The sequence below is a fragment of the Ptychodera flava genome, chromosome 1, assembly GCF_041260155.1.
Source record: "Ptychodera flava strain L36383 chromosome 1, AS_Pfla_20210202, whole genome shotgun sequence".
Classification (NCBI taxonomy): domain Eukaryota; kingdom Metazoa; phylum Hemichordata; class Enteropneusta; family Ptychoderidae; genus Ptychodera; species Ptychodera flava.
In genome coordinates, this window is record NC_091928.1 from 19,300,269 (window position 1) to 19,318,133 (window position 17,865).

The 17,865-nt window shown below is 37.2% G+C and overlaps 2 protein-coding genes across 2 annotated transcripts in view; both read left to right on the forward strand.

Annotated features, from left to right (window-relative positions):
• Nucleotides 1-3,191: 3,191 nt before the first annotated feature.
• On the forward strand, nucleotides 3,192-9,367 carry LOC139132169 (sialate:O-sulfotransferase 2-like). Its single transcript, XM_070698563.1, has 4 exons — nucleotides 3,192-3,597; nucleotides 5,743-5,873; nucleotides 6,102-6,267; nucleotides 6,587-9,367. Exons 1-4 carry the CDS (start codon nucleotides 3,225-3,227, stop codon nucleotides 6,970-6,972), a joined length of 1,056 nt encoding a protein of 351 aa, XP_070554664.1. The 5' UTR covers nucleotides 3,192-3,224; the 3' UTR covers nucleotides 6,973-9,367.
• Nucleotides 9,368-13,146: 3,779 nt separating this feature from the next.
• Nucleotides 13,147-17,865, forward strand: part of LOC139132186 (AP-2 complex subunit alpha-2-like) — a 72,404-nt gene continuing 67,685 nt past the window's right edge. The window contains exon 1 of the mRNA XM_070698579.1: nucleotides 13,147-13,288. The gene's annotated coding sequence lies outside the window, so the exon portion shown is untranslated. The remainder of the gene's footprint in view (nucleotides 13,289-17,865) is intronic.

Here is a 17,865-nt window from a genome sequence, read left to right on the forward strand (position 1 = left end):
GCAATGCAATGTTTGCATCACGAGTACGGATATATTAAAATCACTCATACACCTAGTAACTGGACAGTTTTGTTTTTTTGACCCCAAATAAACGAACATTGCACAAGGCTTGTCATAATGGCCAAACAAAATATACTGGTAGGGTCTCAGGTGTCGAGCTGGTAACCCATAGGGTAGGTTGGACAAATAAACAAACAAACAATCACACAGACGGATGAATAAACAACCAAACAAACAAACAAACAAAAATAAAAAAATAAACAGACAAACAAACTAACAAATATAAGAAAAAGTATAAGTTAATAAGAATTGAAATACATGTAATTGACTGAATAGCATGCAAAAATTCAAGATTAGCCTATGCGACGTAAGTATCACTACTGACAGTAGGCCTAGGCCTAGTAGTTCATATCTTGCGACATTTTAGGCCTATAGGCCTAGATTTCTGCGAATCGATTTGTTACCATATGTCTTCATTCAATCCTACATAACTTTTTGACTGTAATTCAAAGGGAGGCAGTCGTCGGAACTGCGCGTGTGCGACTTTCTTGTTTACAAACAATGTATTTCATGCACGATATCTAGGGCTGCATTAAAAAATGGTGGGTGGGGGGGCTGGAAGAATTCGGGGGGATTCGAAAGTTTTAGGGGTAGTCGAGGGAGGACTTGAAGGTTTTGCTCTGCCTATAGGGGACCGGAAAATATTTTGGCTCCCAACATTTTGATGTTGTCCAATGGTTCTAATGTTAGTAATAATTAAACAAAATCTAGAACCATTCTGTCGCATTTTATGACTTTAATCTTGAAAAATCTAAAAATGTACGAATGCTAGTAAATTTTCGTACAAACAACAAGTTGACCTTGTAATGGGGCAGGAGTTGCAACTGTTGATAATTTTTTCAATATTTCTATGCAATGTATCAAACACAGTTTCTTTGTGTCTCTCTACAGCATGCTAGCTGAAAAACACAATATTCAGTTTTTCAACAAAGCCCGTTTGTCTAAATATTGGTGATAATTGAATTAGAGTTCAGACTGAAAGTTATTTGTCAATGATATAAATGCACGGTACACGTAGGCTGTGCTGGCAAGCTGAATACTTGACAGCTCAACATGCTACATAGGGAGTAGAACAAGAGCACAATTGTATAAACTGAACAAAAATATTGTCAAAATACAAAGTTAATACAGCTACTGCCCTGCTACTGCATACTGGCAGTGACAGTGATAGCTCTGACTCTGAGTGTCGGTCATAGGACACTCAATTGACAGTGAAACATACATGTACACAAGATCCGGCCAGAGAGCGCATAGAAGACTAGTACTAGGGACAGTTACCATGGACTTTTGAATTCTGGTATATGACAACAATCAAATATTAGAGAAAAAAGATGGGGTCATCATGCTTGACCTTATACAAATGTACGATGAAAAGTCACAGTTTATCTAAAATCATTCTCAAGTTCATGCAGTGAATGGAATTTTCACATCTCATTGTACAATAACACAACAGTAAAAGTTTGAACAGTGAAGACTCTTATGAAAATGTGCGACTGAATGGAATCATTTATTTTTTTACCAAGTTTGCCGTTATTACACCATTATTACTTTATTACATTATTATTACGCCCAAAATTTCTGAGATTAAAACATTAATTTGATGGAATATTTTAACCTTCTAGTATTGTCAATTTTGTAAAACATTTATAAGTAGCATCTAAGTTGTATGTCTTGTACTTTTTGAAAACAAATTTCAGTAGGTCGCTGTGCTCAGTTTTTCACAATTTGGCAAAATGTAGCCAGGGGTACACAATTTTCATACTCTCTCATGATTGTCATTTGTGTGCTTTTCAGCTGGTGCCATTGACCTGGCCAGAGTTGGATAAACTCAAGTCAGCTTAGACTTACAAATCCAAAAAGTCCACTGATGCATTTAAAAATGAATCAATTTAAGAACTTGCCCTAGGTATATGGCTCTACAACCTACTGATAAGAGGTAGTGTTGAACATATGCGTGCAGAACTACGCAATAAATGTTTATTTTTATTCCGCGTGCATTCCTAATAAATACCGTATAGGCCTACGGCTCTATGGTAATTGAAGGAGGGGACTTGAACATTTTTGATTATATAGACGGGAGGGGGACTTGAAAATTTTTTAGGGTATTGAGGGGGATCTGAAAAAATAAGATTTCAATTGCGATTCCTCGAGCCCCTCCTCCTCACCATTTTTGAACGCAGCCTAGATGCATGAGTCAACATACTAGCTGCGACATTTAAATTTTACGATATTCATGTTTTAACTTTCACCATCGCCAACGTACCCTAGATACAGCGTTTACATCGGTAATAGGATTCCCAGGCAACCTTTGAGCAGAGTTCCGACGACTGCTCCCCTTGAACTTCTCGCTTGATCAGCGGAAGTAAGTTGTTAACTATTTTATGGTCTATTCATTTCAGATCGTCGCCAGTAGGGCCTATATATTATTTGGGTCGTCTTCTAGGTCATTTTGCTTCGCTTGGCTCGTTTCGAAGATTAGTAATGTCCCATCTCACCTAGCTTAAAATGGATATAAATAATTAAAGAAATGTATCGAGAAATATTCTGCGAAATTGCTCTCACTTCCAAAATAATACTCAAATTCTCGACCTCGGGCCATCCAGGTACTTACGGATTCTTACGTCATTTTTGCGTCACAGCGGTGAAATTAATATAATTGAAGTTCTGATTTTTCAACCACCTAACCAATATTTTAAGTTTGAACATATATTAATGATGTGACATAACTTTTAGTTCTGCTTTTTCACACAATTTCTGTACCATTCGCTCTTCTGTATCGTCTGAATCTCATTCACTTCTCTCACGTGCACCGACTGACGTCACTCCGCGGTCAAGGATATATCTTTTTCGACGATTAAAAAAATCGGGTACGGAGTACCATACCATTGGCTAACTATTGACCGTGACGTCATCAACTCATGCACCATCAAATCTCCTTGAGACTCAAGTTCATCGTTGCATGGCAACAACAACTATTATCATCACCTTCCCTTTAAATGTTACTTAAATGATGTATTGGATGCAATATCGAAATACATATATTTACATTTTTTCAAGGCAAACATGAAAAAAGGCTGACTCACCCCCCCCCCCCCCCCCCCCCCCCCCGTCGCGCGGCCTGCATGTCAAACTCCTGAGACTGGACAGCCAGCAGACATATCGAAATGTATCATACGAGCTCATTGATTGGCTACTGTCAGTTTCAAAAATCCAAATTACCCAATAGCATAACGTTTCATACTAGTCTTTGGCTCTGCCCAATGTTTATATCCAGTTTGCCGGTAACCTACGACCTGTCACATTGCATCATGAAAAGCAGAGGACTCAAGAAGTACGCTCCCTATCTCCTACTCATCATCTTCAGCTTACTTTATGTCATACACTACCAAAGCAAATCGAGCCCATTTATAAAAGCGATATTTGGCGGCCGGCAACATCATCGGATTCCAGAGACAGAGATCACGCAGACATCCACACAGCGGAAAATACAGTGCCACGACGGAGTAACATGGCCCAAGAAACCGAAGCCTGTTGTAGGTAAGATACTTCTGCCCATGTGGCACCTATTCTTGTCCGAAAATCCACGATACATAGTAGTTTGAGTATGTGTTCATGTTTTGTAATGACGATTAGTTGAAACCGATTTACATTGAGTTTTATAATTTTTTCTCGGTCCCTTTTAGGTATATTTGCACTAGCTTTGCGTGCGTAGGTGTGGCTTAACTGTGTCGTGACACGGAATTTCCCCGGGATTATAGCTGATGCAATATGACTTCGCTCTTTTTTTTAACGCTTATTGAGCGACGACAGATCAACACAAAGCCTGACCCTGGAATTAGGATTTCATGAAAGGGAGAAGTGACAGACCGTATTGTTCGAAACCGGTTGTGTGTGCTCTGCTTAAATGGAATTGAATGGCTTTCTTTCAGATTAGCTTTTCTCGCAGTGTAACGGTACTATCGTACCTGTGTACCTGTAGTTTCAAGTTAAACTTCAAAATCTCGTACCTATAAACTCTCTCTCTCTCTCTCTCTCTCTCTCTCTCTCTCTCTCTCTCTCTCTCTCTCTCTCTCTCTCTCAATTTAGAATGCAATTGCAACAATACGTGAAAAGAATTATTTAACTATTTTTAATTATGTAGCAATATGTCTAATTTTGCTTAATAATATACAGTGTACACTGACCCCTACTTTCGAAGTTGTCTAGTATTGATCATTATTAATTAATTGAATTACATAGTTGTTAATTAATTCCTCGTGACGGTAACAGCTGTTAGGCTTCAAGCATGAGCACTGTGCGTCTCCCAATGAAAAATGCCAACGTTTTAAAACATAATCATTTTTAATTCATGAATCTTTTTTTAATGTGTATTGACATTTCACTAAAATTGCCTTCTTTTAACACCAGCACAATTTAATTTGTGTATTGGTAACCTTTGATGAAAATCATCAAGGGACAGAAGCTGAACTGTTTGATATGATGTCATCACTTTTGTTCTCAGAAACAAGTACACTTTTCTCTTCTGTGTGAAGTATGCTGAAATAAAAAGTACAACCAGGGTTTGTTTCACATCCTCATGCACATAGATGTAGACTTATAGCCACGTCAGCCCTTTTTGCATGTTTGCTTTGTGAAAATGTAAACATACGAATTGGTTTAGTGTGCTGCTTTAGGTCAGACTAGAAAAAATATAGCTGAAGATCTGTAGATCAGATACACGCACTGTATAGTTCTCAATGGCTGAACGTATTGTCGTCATTGTGTTATTACGTGTCAGAATTACCACTGTATGTAAATGGTAACTCATGTTTCATTCTTTATATGTGGCGAGTTGATAGCCGTTTGAGCAAAAAAATATCACAGCATACTAGTACTGAAATAATAATTTTATTTAATTTCTGGCCATATGCTATTAAAGTAACAGCACTAAATTGTGATTTTCCAATCAAGGTTTTCCTTAAAAAAACAGATTTAAAAAAAATTATTGTTTCTGTCTTGGAATACATAACATTTAAGAAGACAAGTGCAGATAGCTCTGAGAACTTATTTTACCTTGATAGTAAAACTATATTGAACCCTATTGATAATTCACTGACACAAAAATCTTTGATTTCTCTTTGCAGACTATTTCATTATTCTCAGTCAATTATGAAATGTCATGGTGCTAAAAAGTAGTTCATTATAATGCAAAAAAGATTACTCATTACAATAAACATTGCCTAGACATCAATGACCTCAGAGGCTAAGCAGTGATTGGTTGAAAGCACAGGTCAGAGGTCAGCACAAGGCTTTGTGCTAAATTAGGTACTTTTTTAGTGTCCGAAAATCTCCAAATGAACAGAGTATCCAATCTGTAATATTGTAATTTCTTAATAATTTTGCTTCTCGGGCAATTAAACTTGGCACATTTGCATGTTAATAGTCATGTAATCAAGATTGCTCTTTCAAATTTGCATTGTTTTAGTGACTGATGTGTGTTTTCTCAGTAATGGATCTGGCTAAAAATCCCAGAACTTTGTACAAAGACATAAAAAAATATATAATGTGCTCATTGATTGGGAAACAAATGGATAGATTTACGCAATACATCCCTGGCCTTTCTCCTTACTATTTGTGTTTTCAAAACCATGATGCAAAAACAGTACTCTTCAAAACCGTGATTGTTATTTTTTTTCTCTGAAGGATTATTAGGACCACCGGGTTCGGGGTTGCTATGGCTACGTGCCATAATTGAACAGCTGACGGGCTGTTATTCAGGAAGTGTTTATCAGGACCATCAGAAGCAATTCAAAGGAGAGGGCAAAAAAGATGAAGTGAGTCTTTGCATCTATATGTTGATTCAACAGTTTGTTTGGAAGATATTGAAATTCTCTGCCTTCATCAATAGAATCATCATAATTCTATTTATTATCATTGTTATATCATAATTTTAATAATTTATGTAAATTGTTATTTGACTTATTTTATGAAATAAATTAATGGCTGTCAGAAGTCTTTCTGTGCATGTTTTCTTAATTTTCTTTCTTGTTTTTCTCTATCAGGTACTAACTGTAATGTCCCACAATGCCAATCAACTTCCTGAAATGCAGGGCGGCATTGTCTTGTATAGGAATCTCAAAGATTGCGTCCAGACTGAATACATCAACAAACAGTATAATTCCAACAACAACAACATAAGCATTGATGAATATCATGCAAATTATGATGGTAAGATGATGCTGTATGGTAAACAATATATTGGCGAACATGAATGATTTATTTTTCAGAATTCCACTTTTACAAACTTTGAGGTACAGAGAAGCAAATATTTAGTTTTTTTGCTTGTCTAGCTCCTGTCAGAATTTTTTTTATTCTCAAATTCCTATGATTTTTAATATTAATTTTTATCCTTAAATTTCATCATTACATATATATTCACGATAAGATTTTCATAAAACTTTTCAGTTGGTTTGAAGCAATAATTCTGTATATTTCTCCATCTGTCTACCTGTCTGTGTGTCTTTCTGTCTGTACCTCGGCTTTGCAGTAGCCAGATGGACAGAGTTTGCGCACCATAATATCAACGAATGGGAAGAGATGTACCGACTCTATTTTGAGACGAAAATTCCAGTTTTGTTGATCAAGTATGAGAATCTCCTCAACCCAGAAAAATTGAACTTTGAACTGGAGAGGATCGCCAGCTACCTCGGATCACATCCAATGCATTACCTGATAGACTGCATCGTTCTCAATGCAGAGAATTTCAAGTTTCGACCGGTGAAATTGAACTCGCATTTTGATCCGTTTACGATGCTATCCAAAGTGGAAAAACTGAAAATTACGAAGTATGAAAAGTACATCGAGGGATTGGCGGATGGAATTTACGTAAGAGATGATCCAGCGCCAGTTGGACAGAATCAAGTCTTGCAATAGAAATGGACAAACTGGAAGGACAAAATACTATGGAATCCTTGCAAGAAAGCAAATGCAAAACCAAAACAGCGAATGACCTCATTAATCCTGAAATTCACATACAAATCACAGTGTACAAACAGAGATCAAAAATAGATCACTAATGCAGGAATAAAAGACTCTATGTGCAATATATGGCTATTTATGTATTTCAACCACCGAAACCTGTTTATAATAATATTGTGATATTTACAGCATTAGACTAATTTAGCATTTGTTGAAAATAGAACACATGGTGTTTGTTGACCGCAGAAGTATTCCAAAACCTGCCATTTATAGCAGTATTATTGTAGTTTAACCAGCTCATTCTTATCAATAGAATAGCTACTGATATTATCACACTTCTTTGCCATTAGTATCATAAATCTCAAACAAAAGATATTTGCTTTTTGTCGTTGATGGCGCTGATCCACTTAAATAGAGTAAGAACTTGAATTTTGAAATAGTTACCATTTATATACTTTTTACATAGAGCATTTTACAATTATAGACAGCTTCCTATATTTGAAAAAGTTTTCTTGAATAGCTTTCTCATTAAGCTACATTTACAGCGTACTATAATAATGGTGGATGGAATTTCCATAGTAGAAAGTACGTTATCTTTGCAAAGCATGGAACAAAAACACACTGAGTGCAAAATGCAGTTGTCATAATACCTAGCTTTCATGCTAAATCAAACAAAGTGTGATTTTAATTTGTTTTTCTTTTTGATATTTAAAGGTATACAGTCACCTGTAATCTAAATATGCCCATATATGGTCAAAGGGGCGTTCCTTGGTATTCACAGTGCCCATGTGAGGGTGCTATTTTTAAAAAGCGGCCACACACTTAAAATCTGTGATTGGTTAGATTTTCACTTTCAATGGTAACTGTGGCAAAACTGGGACAGGTGACAGTATACCTTTAATGGCAAAGTATGTTATCAGCTTCATCTCTGAACAGATTGAATAACTGGACAAAAATTCAAAAGAGAGCAAAGGATTATAAATCACATAAAGAGTCCATGTCAAGAACCACTAATGCCAGAACCAGGGATTGACGACTGCCCCTTTGATATTTTTCAGTCTGATATGACCATTTGAAAGTTGCAGTTAAATGAAATACTAAACCTTCCTCAAGCTTTTTATACCTGAGCTTCCATGTAAGGCTCAGTTGCTGCCAATATGCATTTGGAAATGACTTGCTTTCCCATATGCCTGTGATATTCTACATTATGTAACATCAGGATAGTTTCTGTATTAAAGGTATACCGTCACCTGTTCCAATTTTGCCACAGTTACCATGGAAAGAGAAAATCTAACCAATCACAGATTTTAAGCGGGTGGCCGCTTTTTAAAAACATCGCCCTCACATGGGCATTTTGAATACCAAGGAATGCCCCTTTGACCATATATGGGCATATTTAGATTACAGGTGACTGTATACCTTTAAGTGCAAAATTTAGATGTAAGTGCAAAATGTTGCTTGGAAGTGGCATGATCCATATACGTTACTATATTTATATTCTATTTGATCAAGGTTACCTTTTGATAGTATGCATCACAACTCAGGTGCTGGTCACGTCAGGGATGAATATTTTATACTTGATTCATAAAGATGATTTCAATCAAGTAGCTGAAAGGTCAACACATTACATTCACACTCATGGACTCTTAGAGTCAATCATAGAATTTGTGGAAAGTTCTTGGTGTCAGTCCTATACCAGTACCGGGTATATGTATAAAAGTTGTAATTTTTTTTGCATGAGAGGGAATCGTCATTAGTAAATGGGTTGTGGGTTTTACAAGGAGGACATACAGGGTAAAAAATTATATAACTTTAAATCCTCCAGGTAATTTATTGTAAACAGCATATTTTTATAAAAATGCTTAAAGTATATTTGCCATTGATTCTGATGACCATACTATGTTAAATCTTTGACTTAAATATCCAGTCGTGTATGGTGCTTTGCCATTTCTAACGTGTGGTTGGATTTGGAGTTAGCTGAGTACCCGTACACGACTAAATCATTCAGTCTACTTGAATCTGACTTGACAAAGCTTGATATTTTCTGATGTCACGTACCACTAAATTTCTGTTTCATTCTCTGACAGAGTTCACAACATTGATATCAATACGAAACAAATTCACACTTGCATGTTATTTGTGATACTGAGCAAATAGAATATCAATGTAAGAATAATTTGTTTGTTTCAAAATTATTTTCTCTCAAAAAGTGTTGAAATTGCAAACTTTTTTGCTGTCAGCATTTGCAGATGCTTTGTTATTTTCAATCACATTTCTATTGTTACCATTTATTGTACTAAGTTTAATGTCACTTTACAGTAATATGGGGACCCTAGTACAATGATTTAGATTGATGACTATTTATGACATTGATGTAAAATTTTCAGATTTTAATAAATTTTGCAAACTATGAATAGAAACACATGCTCATGTTTTTGTATGTTTTCCATGTATGATAGTGATTTTTATCCTTTTCATTGTGAAACCATGAATGTACTTCTAAGATTTTGCCATGGTTTTAGAGGTATGTGGCTTGTCTCATCCAACATTTCAATAATGAATATGCCACATACCTCTAAAACCGTGGCATATTCATTTATTGAAATGTTGGATGAGCCTCGGACAAGCCCAATAATTGGTACTGTTTGCAAGTATTCCCAGTTTTTCTTTGACCAGTTTGAACAGTTAAGGTAGTAGACACCTCCAAATTGCAAACTTTCCTAAATTAAACTTTCAAACACTCTCTTACCAAATCAAGAATAAACATCGGAAGTCAGTGTGCAAAGTTTGGTACCAGAGAAACAAATAACGTAACATTTACCAACATTTTAATTTCAAAATATCCGATTAACTCTCTGAGGAAAAGTTAAACTTATAGATATTCGAAAAACTAAGATGGAGAAAGTTTAAAATGAGGCCCTACAGTGGTAGATTGAGAGTCTGAACTTCAGGGTCTAATATGACGGTGTCTCCAAAGCACATTCTACCTTAATAATACATATGTGCGAGAGCATTTATAACTTTTGCATGCAGGCATCAAAATATGACAATCTAGGTCAGAAGCAATTGTAAGGCAAATTTGAAGATTTGCAAAAGCTGGCCAGGAAGAATTTTGATTGCTCACGAATTAATATCAGAGCTTTTCACGGTCTCGGGAGAAAGAATATCCAACGTTGATGGCGCTGTCGTTGTGTCGTCGGCGAAACATTGAGGACTTTTCCGCAAGGCAAGGTTCACGATGCCACGAGCTAATGTGGCAGTTGTCAAGATATGTCGTTGTTCCGAACGTGCATCGGCTCCGTTTGTGCACGTTTTTGTGACAGTTTATTTATTTATTTATTTATTTATTTATTTATTTATTTATTTATTGGGAAAACCTTCGGGTTTTAGTCCCATTTGCAGGTTCCAAAAATAAACTCAAAACACAAAACGACAATTACAGACAAATACAGTCACAGAGCAAGTCACATAGTAAAGGTGATGTATATGCAAAAGGTGGACCTAGAAAAATACAGGAAAATAAAATTAATTAGGTAAACTAACGAAAATGGAATGTCTAATGTCAATTTTAAACTGAGAATGATTACTGAAAAGATCAATATGAAGATGGGAAAGTCATTAGTAACAATTCGTTTAAACTACTCATGCACCTGTTGAAAGGTGAGAATTTAGAAATATTGATACGGCTATGAGGTGGTCTAAAGGTTGGACAGGTGCGTAGATGTTTGCTCGGAACGTTAAAACAAAAGCTTAAAAAGGATCGACATCCGGCATGTTATAAATACCAGTTGCATATTCATGTAAGGAAAGAACATCATGTCGAGGTAAAAACGCCGTTGTCGTTTAACAGAAGAAAGATGTGAAATTGCGCGTCCATGATACAACTATTCATCGACGAAAACGGCAATATAAAATATCAGCAGCTAAAAATAATTTTGTAGAACTTCCAGGTCCATTAATTTCATGATGACTAATTATCATGTCTTCGCTGCGTCAATAGATAACATTTTTGTTTTCAAATTTTGTGAAATTTCGTTGTTTATGCGTTGTCTTTTCGCTGTATCAAAAATGACAAAATAGTTTTCAATATGCCATGGTCTTTTAAATTATGCACATTGCAATTTTGTTGTCAGCGCTGATATAGTTTGAGAAAGTGTTTTACGTGGTTCTGTACCTAAAACTCACTGACGTTAAGATAACCCAGTATCAATTTCCTGGCCCAGCATTTTTAAAATCACGTGCGAATCTCGTTGGATTCGCCACAGTCACATGACAAAACAACCGTTTTATTTTTCCCAATTCATCAAGTAATTCAGACAGCTGCAGTTTTTCCTTAATGGCTTTCTTTTCACAGGTTGTATATTGCATAACAACTCACTGAGAATTTTGACCAAAATGAGTATTTAAAGGAAAAGTTTTGAGTTGCAGGGTTTAAGTTCAGAAAAGTTAGGTTGACGAAACTATATATACTTGTTCAGCTTCTGATCCGCATAATAAGACTACAGCTCTGGCGATTGTAAGTCGCTAATTACTGAAGCGTTCTTCACATAAAACTCGCAACCTCCCACGGAAATTTGGACAAAGTTTTCTATTATTCGCCCCTCGGTGTTTATTGCTGGTCTTATCAGGAGCCTTTGACACGTGACTTTTTGTGTCATCGTAGAACGCGCCCCGGGGACAGATATTCGGAGTCTCAAACTTTTACAATTCTTTTCTGATATACCACTTGTGGAGGTTTATTTAAAGCTCTTGGTGTAAGAAAACTTTTTCACATGCTTAGTTTTTCGAAATTCGAAAATTGTATTTTTCTCCATAGAGTTAACACAGGGATGGCGGCATTTTGAATTTTAAATATCGGTAAATCTTTGGTTGTTTGTTTCTCCAGGACAAAAATGTGCACATTGACCCCTGATTTTTATTCTTGATTTTGAAAGACGTCGACAATAATTGAAAGATTCCTTAAGGAAAGTTTGAGCAAAAGTTTAAGTCTCTTTCACTTTCGAGGCACGTTCTACCTTAATATGGTGTTTCTATTCCTCCTTGCGAGTAGAAATGTGACGTTTTCCTTAAATCTTCCAGAAATATTGTTGCATCCTCTCGCGAATAAATAGCGGACATTGGTCTCCCTTGGCAAGTTTAAATTTGCTTTCGTTACTCTATTGTACTGTTTCTAAAGTTAACTAAAATTTTGCGTTTATATTTTCATTTACTAGTATAGAAAATTCTAGAAAAAAGTAACATTCATAGACGACAATTATATATCAATATTGTTATTTAAGTAAACTGAAATAATCTTGTTAACCGCTGTTATTCAAGTATTAAGGTACTATGCACCTTGAAAATGAAAGACTTAAACATTTGCTCTAACTTTCCTCAATGAGTCTTTCAGCCATTCTCTTTCAAAATCAAGAATAAAAATAGGGGGTCACCGTGCAAATTTTGGTTCTAGAGAAACAAATTACCCAAGATTAATTTACCGAGATTAGAAATTCAAAATGGCCGCCATCCCTGTGTTAACTCTATGGAGAAAAATAAAAATTTTCGAATTTCGAAAAAACTAAGCCGTTGAAAAGTTTTCTTTCACCAAGAGCTTTAAAATGAACCCCCACTTGTGGTATATCAGAACAAAATTGTAAAAGTTTAAGAATCCGAATGTCTGTCCCCGAGGTGCGTTCTACCTTAAAACGTGAATAACCATGTTAGTATGTCATTGCAATTTGCGTACGTCTGTGTCCAAGCCGTCTGTAAGTAACATTGTAAAATTAGACTCGCTGACTTTAGTGGAAGTGATTTATATAGCAGTCATGCGATTTAGGAGTTAACCGTACTTTCGGCTATTCTCTGTCGAACGGAGGCAGGCAGTTTTAAAGAGCGTAGAAAAATTAAATGGGTAATAAATTTCTTCCCAAGCCCTCATTTAGTGAATATATTAATGTGGGCGACTGAAGACCGGGAAATATAGTTCTCTTTAAAGCAAAGACATTCCGTGATGTCAGCTTCATAAGTTGAATTTGTCAAACTGTGTAGAAAAGCGGGATAATTTGTTGGCCGCTGGGGCAAGGGTGCGCCGATCTGCCGACAAATTTCCTCTAGTAGCGCCCGCTACGGTAGGTCATGAAGTCACGTGATAAGGTGGATCCTCGCCATCGTGTCCTGTTAATGGCGGACATTTTCCTGTGATTAGGTGTACCTGATTTTAAGATATAACAGAGAATTGGTGTATGAGGTGAAGCTGCATCCGAGTACCGAGTAGGATTCGAGTAACTTTCACGTGAGTACCCTGCTCAGTAGTTTAACGATTCGGTGGTAGGATTTCGTCGCGGTGCCCCGATTTTATCAGTCGGGTACAGTGGCGTTGCCCACTTCCGATTGTACGTGAGCGGCCCACACATGCTTCGGTGACCCAAAGTGGCACTTTCTTTCGAACGAGCGATCACATTCACCTGGTACAGGCGAACCTTTGCTGGTTTTAGTTCTTTTTGTTAGGGATGCCAGAATAAAAACCCCAAAGGGTACATTAGTGAGCATGTTTTGAGAAGAAAGCTACTGGGTGTCGTCGGGGCAGTATACCGAACGCCTTGTCATACTCGTACTCGTATCCTCCCACTTTTGCAAACACGGTTTCAAATGCATCTTGACTTTCCACTTTTAACCTTCGAACCGACCATAAATTTTAGCCGCCACATTACGGTCTCGCCAACAGACGGTCATCGACAGTCGCGATAACAATGAAACAAAGCATCGGTACAATCATTGAATGACTGTCCGAGTTTCACGTCATTTCAATTTTCCTTGGGACAGTCGAGTGACTGTGAACTGCACACTGAAAGTCAAACGTCCAAAGTCGGGAATAGTAGATTTCTATACGCCCGAAACGTTATTTCAAGGCCACAGTGGAGAAACGGTGCCGATAGACATTTGAAAAACTCTGGGCGAGAGGAAAACCTTTGCCCGTTTAAATTTTGTGGTCTCGAACTGCCATGACATAAAATGTGCTTTTTTTAAAATTTGACCATAGGCAGTAGAGAAACGTCAGTGGTTTGACAATGAATTGAATCTACTAGTATTCATGACATTGACCGTTCGCATTGTCTGTCCCACTTCACGCCCCTCTGTCATCGTGTCTGCTCTCTCTGCCACCAGAAAGAAATTTTGAAATCTTGAAGACGATAATCTAGTCCATGAAAGTTGAACATACTAGGTGACAGAGATGCTTGGTGGATATGTCACCTAAGGGGAATCAAATTTTCTTGGTAATCAGTGATTTCCATTAATCAGTAGTAATATCATTATTTGCACTTTACCTAATTCGATGGTACAAGAGACTTTAATCAAACAGAAATAACGATAGAAATAAACAAAATTCTTCGGTAAGATGGTACCTGTACATCTTTTTCCCCTTGTATTGTTATTACAGCAACAACAAATATTACTGTACAAAGTAGTGAAATTGTGCAGTATTCTTTCATACAAAACTTAAATCTGCTTATTTCATTCTTTTGCTTTGCATGGGTAACAGGTATAATTAGTCATTGTTTAAAATAATAACAAATAAAAGCTTTCTTACCTGAAGATTTGCTTGAGTGACTTTGCTTTGAAAACTGTTCTGTTTTCAAATTGGTTCTTTTAAAAAGCTCATTGTAGTACAAAAAAAAAACTCAGTGATATGGTAAATTTTTGATTTATGCAGAGTTCTGTATTGTTTATACATATGAATTTTGTGTAATTGTTGCCACTTGTCATACTTAGTAACTCTCTATGCAGACTTTGAATTGAAATGTAAAATGATAATATAGGGGTCATAAATGGTACATTGAAGGTAGCAAAGACATCTTTGCTGGTCATGAAAAGATCCAAACCAAATTTTCACTCATGAAACAAATACATACATAAATTGCACACAGCAGGCCAAGTATGATCTAACTGTGAAAATTTCCAAATTGAAACAGAGCTGTTCTGAAAGAATACATGGCCTTGTGGGTGAGACACTTGTTGGTGTCAAAGGTCAAACATCCATTCAGATCTGTATCACGGTTTGCAAGAAAAGAAATTCAATGCAGATGATGTAATATTTTCAGTGTATATATGGTCATATTAGATCACTCATTGTTTTCCAATTATTCAGTGATTTGCTTTTTTGTTAATTTTATGTTTCTGTAAATGGGTTATCTTGATCGCCTGAATCATACGGCCACTTAGCTAATGGTCAGATAGGCTCTGGGCCAAGTCCTGTAGTCACGGAGTCAGTGAGAAATTCAACACTCCTGGCTGCAGATCTGAAGGACTTGAGACTTTCCCGTTTTGTTCACAAGTCTTAACCAGAAAGACAATGTGTTTCAGGAGAGCTATCTTCAGTGCCATAATGCTTTATTCATTGTAGTGTATGGTTGGAGGGCAAGTTATCATTGTAATAGAAAAGTACATTCACATCATAAGAACCCTGTAAAATCCGTCACTGCAAAGTTTAATATAATTATGCTGCACCTCTACTTTTTCAGCCTACTCCCCTTTGAAAAGTTCCAACTATGCCATAGGAAACAATAGGACTGGGCTAAACCATTTTGAAGAAGGGGTAAAAATTACTAATATGTAGGTCACTCAGATCAGTTTGCAAAGGAAAAAGGAAAGTTTGTTTATGCATAGTAAGTACCTGATCTTTGACCCTTTGACCCCATCTCAAGGTGTTGATTTCCAGCTTCGCTGTAGAAGTAGGGAAACAGGGAAATAGTACCAGATCTTTGTGGCCAAAGAGCATACTCTCTCCTCATAACAACTCTTTTGTGTTGTAGTTTATCCAAATGTATGAAGAACAAGATGTAATGTAAGCAAATAACTTGCAGAACCACTGTCCCCTCAACCAAGTGTCACACAGTCTATGTAGCCGACAATGAGATGCAAATGATATGCGGTTAAGGTCTCCTCAACTAACTTTCAGCTGGTTCTTCACTTTCTACTATTTTTATAGTATTTTTTACAAAGGCACAGACTTATTCTACCTGCAACTTAAAACTGATAGTGATTTTGTAGCTCATTCTTTACTATTTTTCATAGTTTTTGGTAGCCGGTAACTGACACTTCGTGTTCGTGTCGGCTACATGGACGATCTGCACCACTGTCCCTCAACCAAGTGGTGAAGTGAGAGCGTTATCTGTCACCATCAGATCAGTTTGTATACAACAATAAAACTGAAATCATGTATTTTACTGTCTTGGCCAGGTTTAGATCCCTCAGTCACACTTTTCTTGCTGAGACACCCATGAACGTGATAAGTTGTACAAGCCAGTCTTGATCGATGAAAGTGATAGTGTATGTCAGAGCTGCTGTTCTTGTGTCACTGAGATCTTCAACGCAGTGGCTTTTGTAGCACTTGACATACACCATTATCAGTGGAACAAACAAAATGTAGGAAAAAACTGCCCAAAATTTAGAGAATAACGTATATGAATGAACACACCCCTATTGGCATCTCATTAGCCTTTGGAGAGCCAAAGTCAAGTAGTGTCACATTTGTAGGGTTTTACATGACGCGCATTTCTGCGTCCTTTACGCATAAAACCGGACGCAGGACCCCTCAAAAACTAAACTACGCGTCCCTTCGGACGCAGAAATATCTGTTGCTAGTGTACATGGTGTATATCTCGCGAAGCTGCTGGACACGTAAAACACATCCCAGTAAACCTTACCGACCCCATACTTTAATGGAATGCTCCGTAGTGCATTGGCCTCCACTGTTTGATGACCAATGGTACCCGCGGAAACAAATTTTATTACCTTAAAAAATGACTTTCAAATGTAAACTCATTCTTAATTGGTCGATTTCTTGTTTGCGTCGATTAACACATGTTTATGCATCATGGCGGGTCGTGTCAAACACCCAAAACAGGCCGATCTGCGAAAGTTTTTTCGGCGGCCGCAGCAACCAGCACGATGCAGGTTTGGTCGAGGCCGAAACAGCAGATGCGATACTGATACATCAGGCCCCCCGGCCAAGTCAGCAAAATTACGAACATTCAACAGAAGTTGGCTCGATAGGTTTAAATGGCTTCGATACTCTGAAGAGCGAAACGTCATGGAATGCGATGTATGTTTGAAAGCAAATGTCACATGCCCGTTCATGAAGGTTGTTCCAATTTTCAACATTCAACTCTCACTCGTCATCAGGACTCAAAAAGTCATCTCACAAGTGTTAAAATCCTAAGCTTGAGGTCGCAATTTACTACTGCTTGCAAATCTGCAGAGGACCGGCAGTTGCAGGGTAAGAGTAACGAACTCGAGGCATACGCTGCACAATTACGTACTGTTTACCTGATCGCTAAACGTGACCTTCCATGCGATGTATTCACTGACATCATGCATCTACAGAATCTGAACGGCTTAGACATTGAATATTACAAACGTCCTCAGATAGTTATGGAGTTTGAAGAGTGTATTCAACGTGTGATCGAGAAGTCCCTGATTGATAGTATACATGCAAGTGACTTCATCGGTATAATGTTGGATGAGACTTGTGACATTACCGTTCATAAGAAACTTGCTATATGTTCGATATATTCAGAATGGCGAGGCGAATGTTTCTTTCCTCGGTAACCAGCAAAATTACAGATGCCACTGCTGCAGGGATCGAAAACGCCTTGATTGAATTTTTGATTAGGAAAGAAATCTGTGACGCGGCCGTAGACAAAATATACGGACTAGGAACAGACAAATGTTCATCAAACTGGTTGGCCCCATCATAGATGATTTTGACTTCATGAACACTGCTAGGTTATTTGCGAAGGAGTTGCTGGCAGAGTGTGAACTCAAACCTACTTGACTTGCTAGGTGAATGCCATTTCAGAATATGGAATT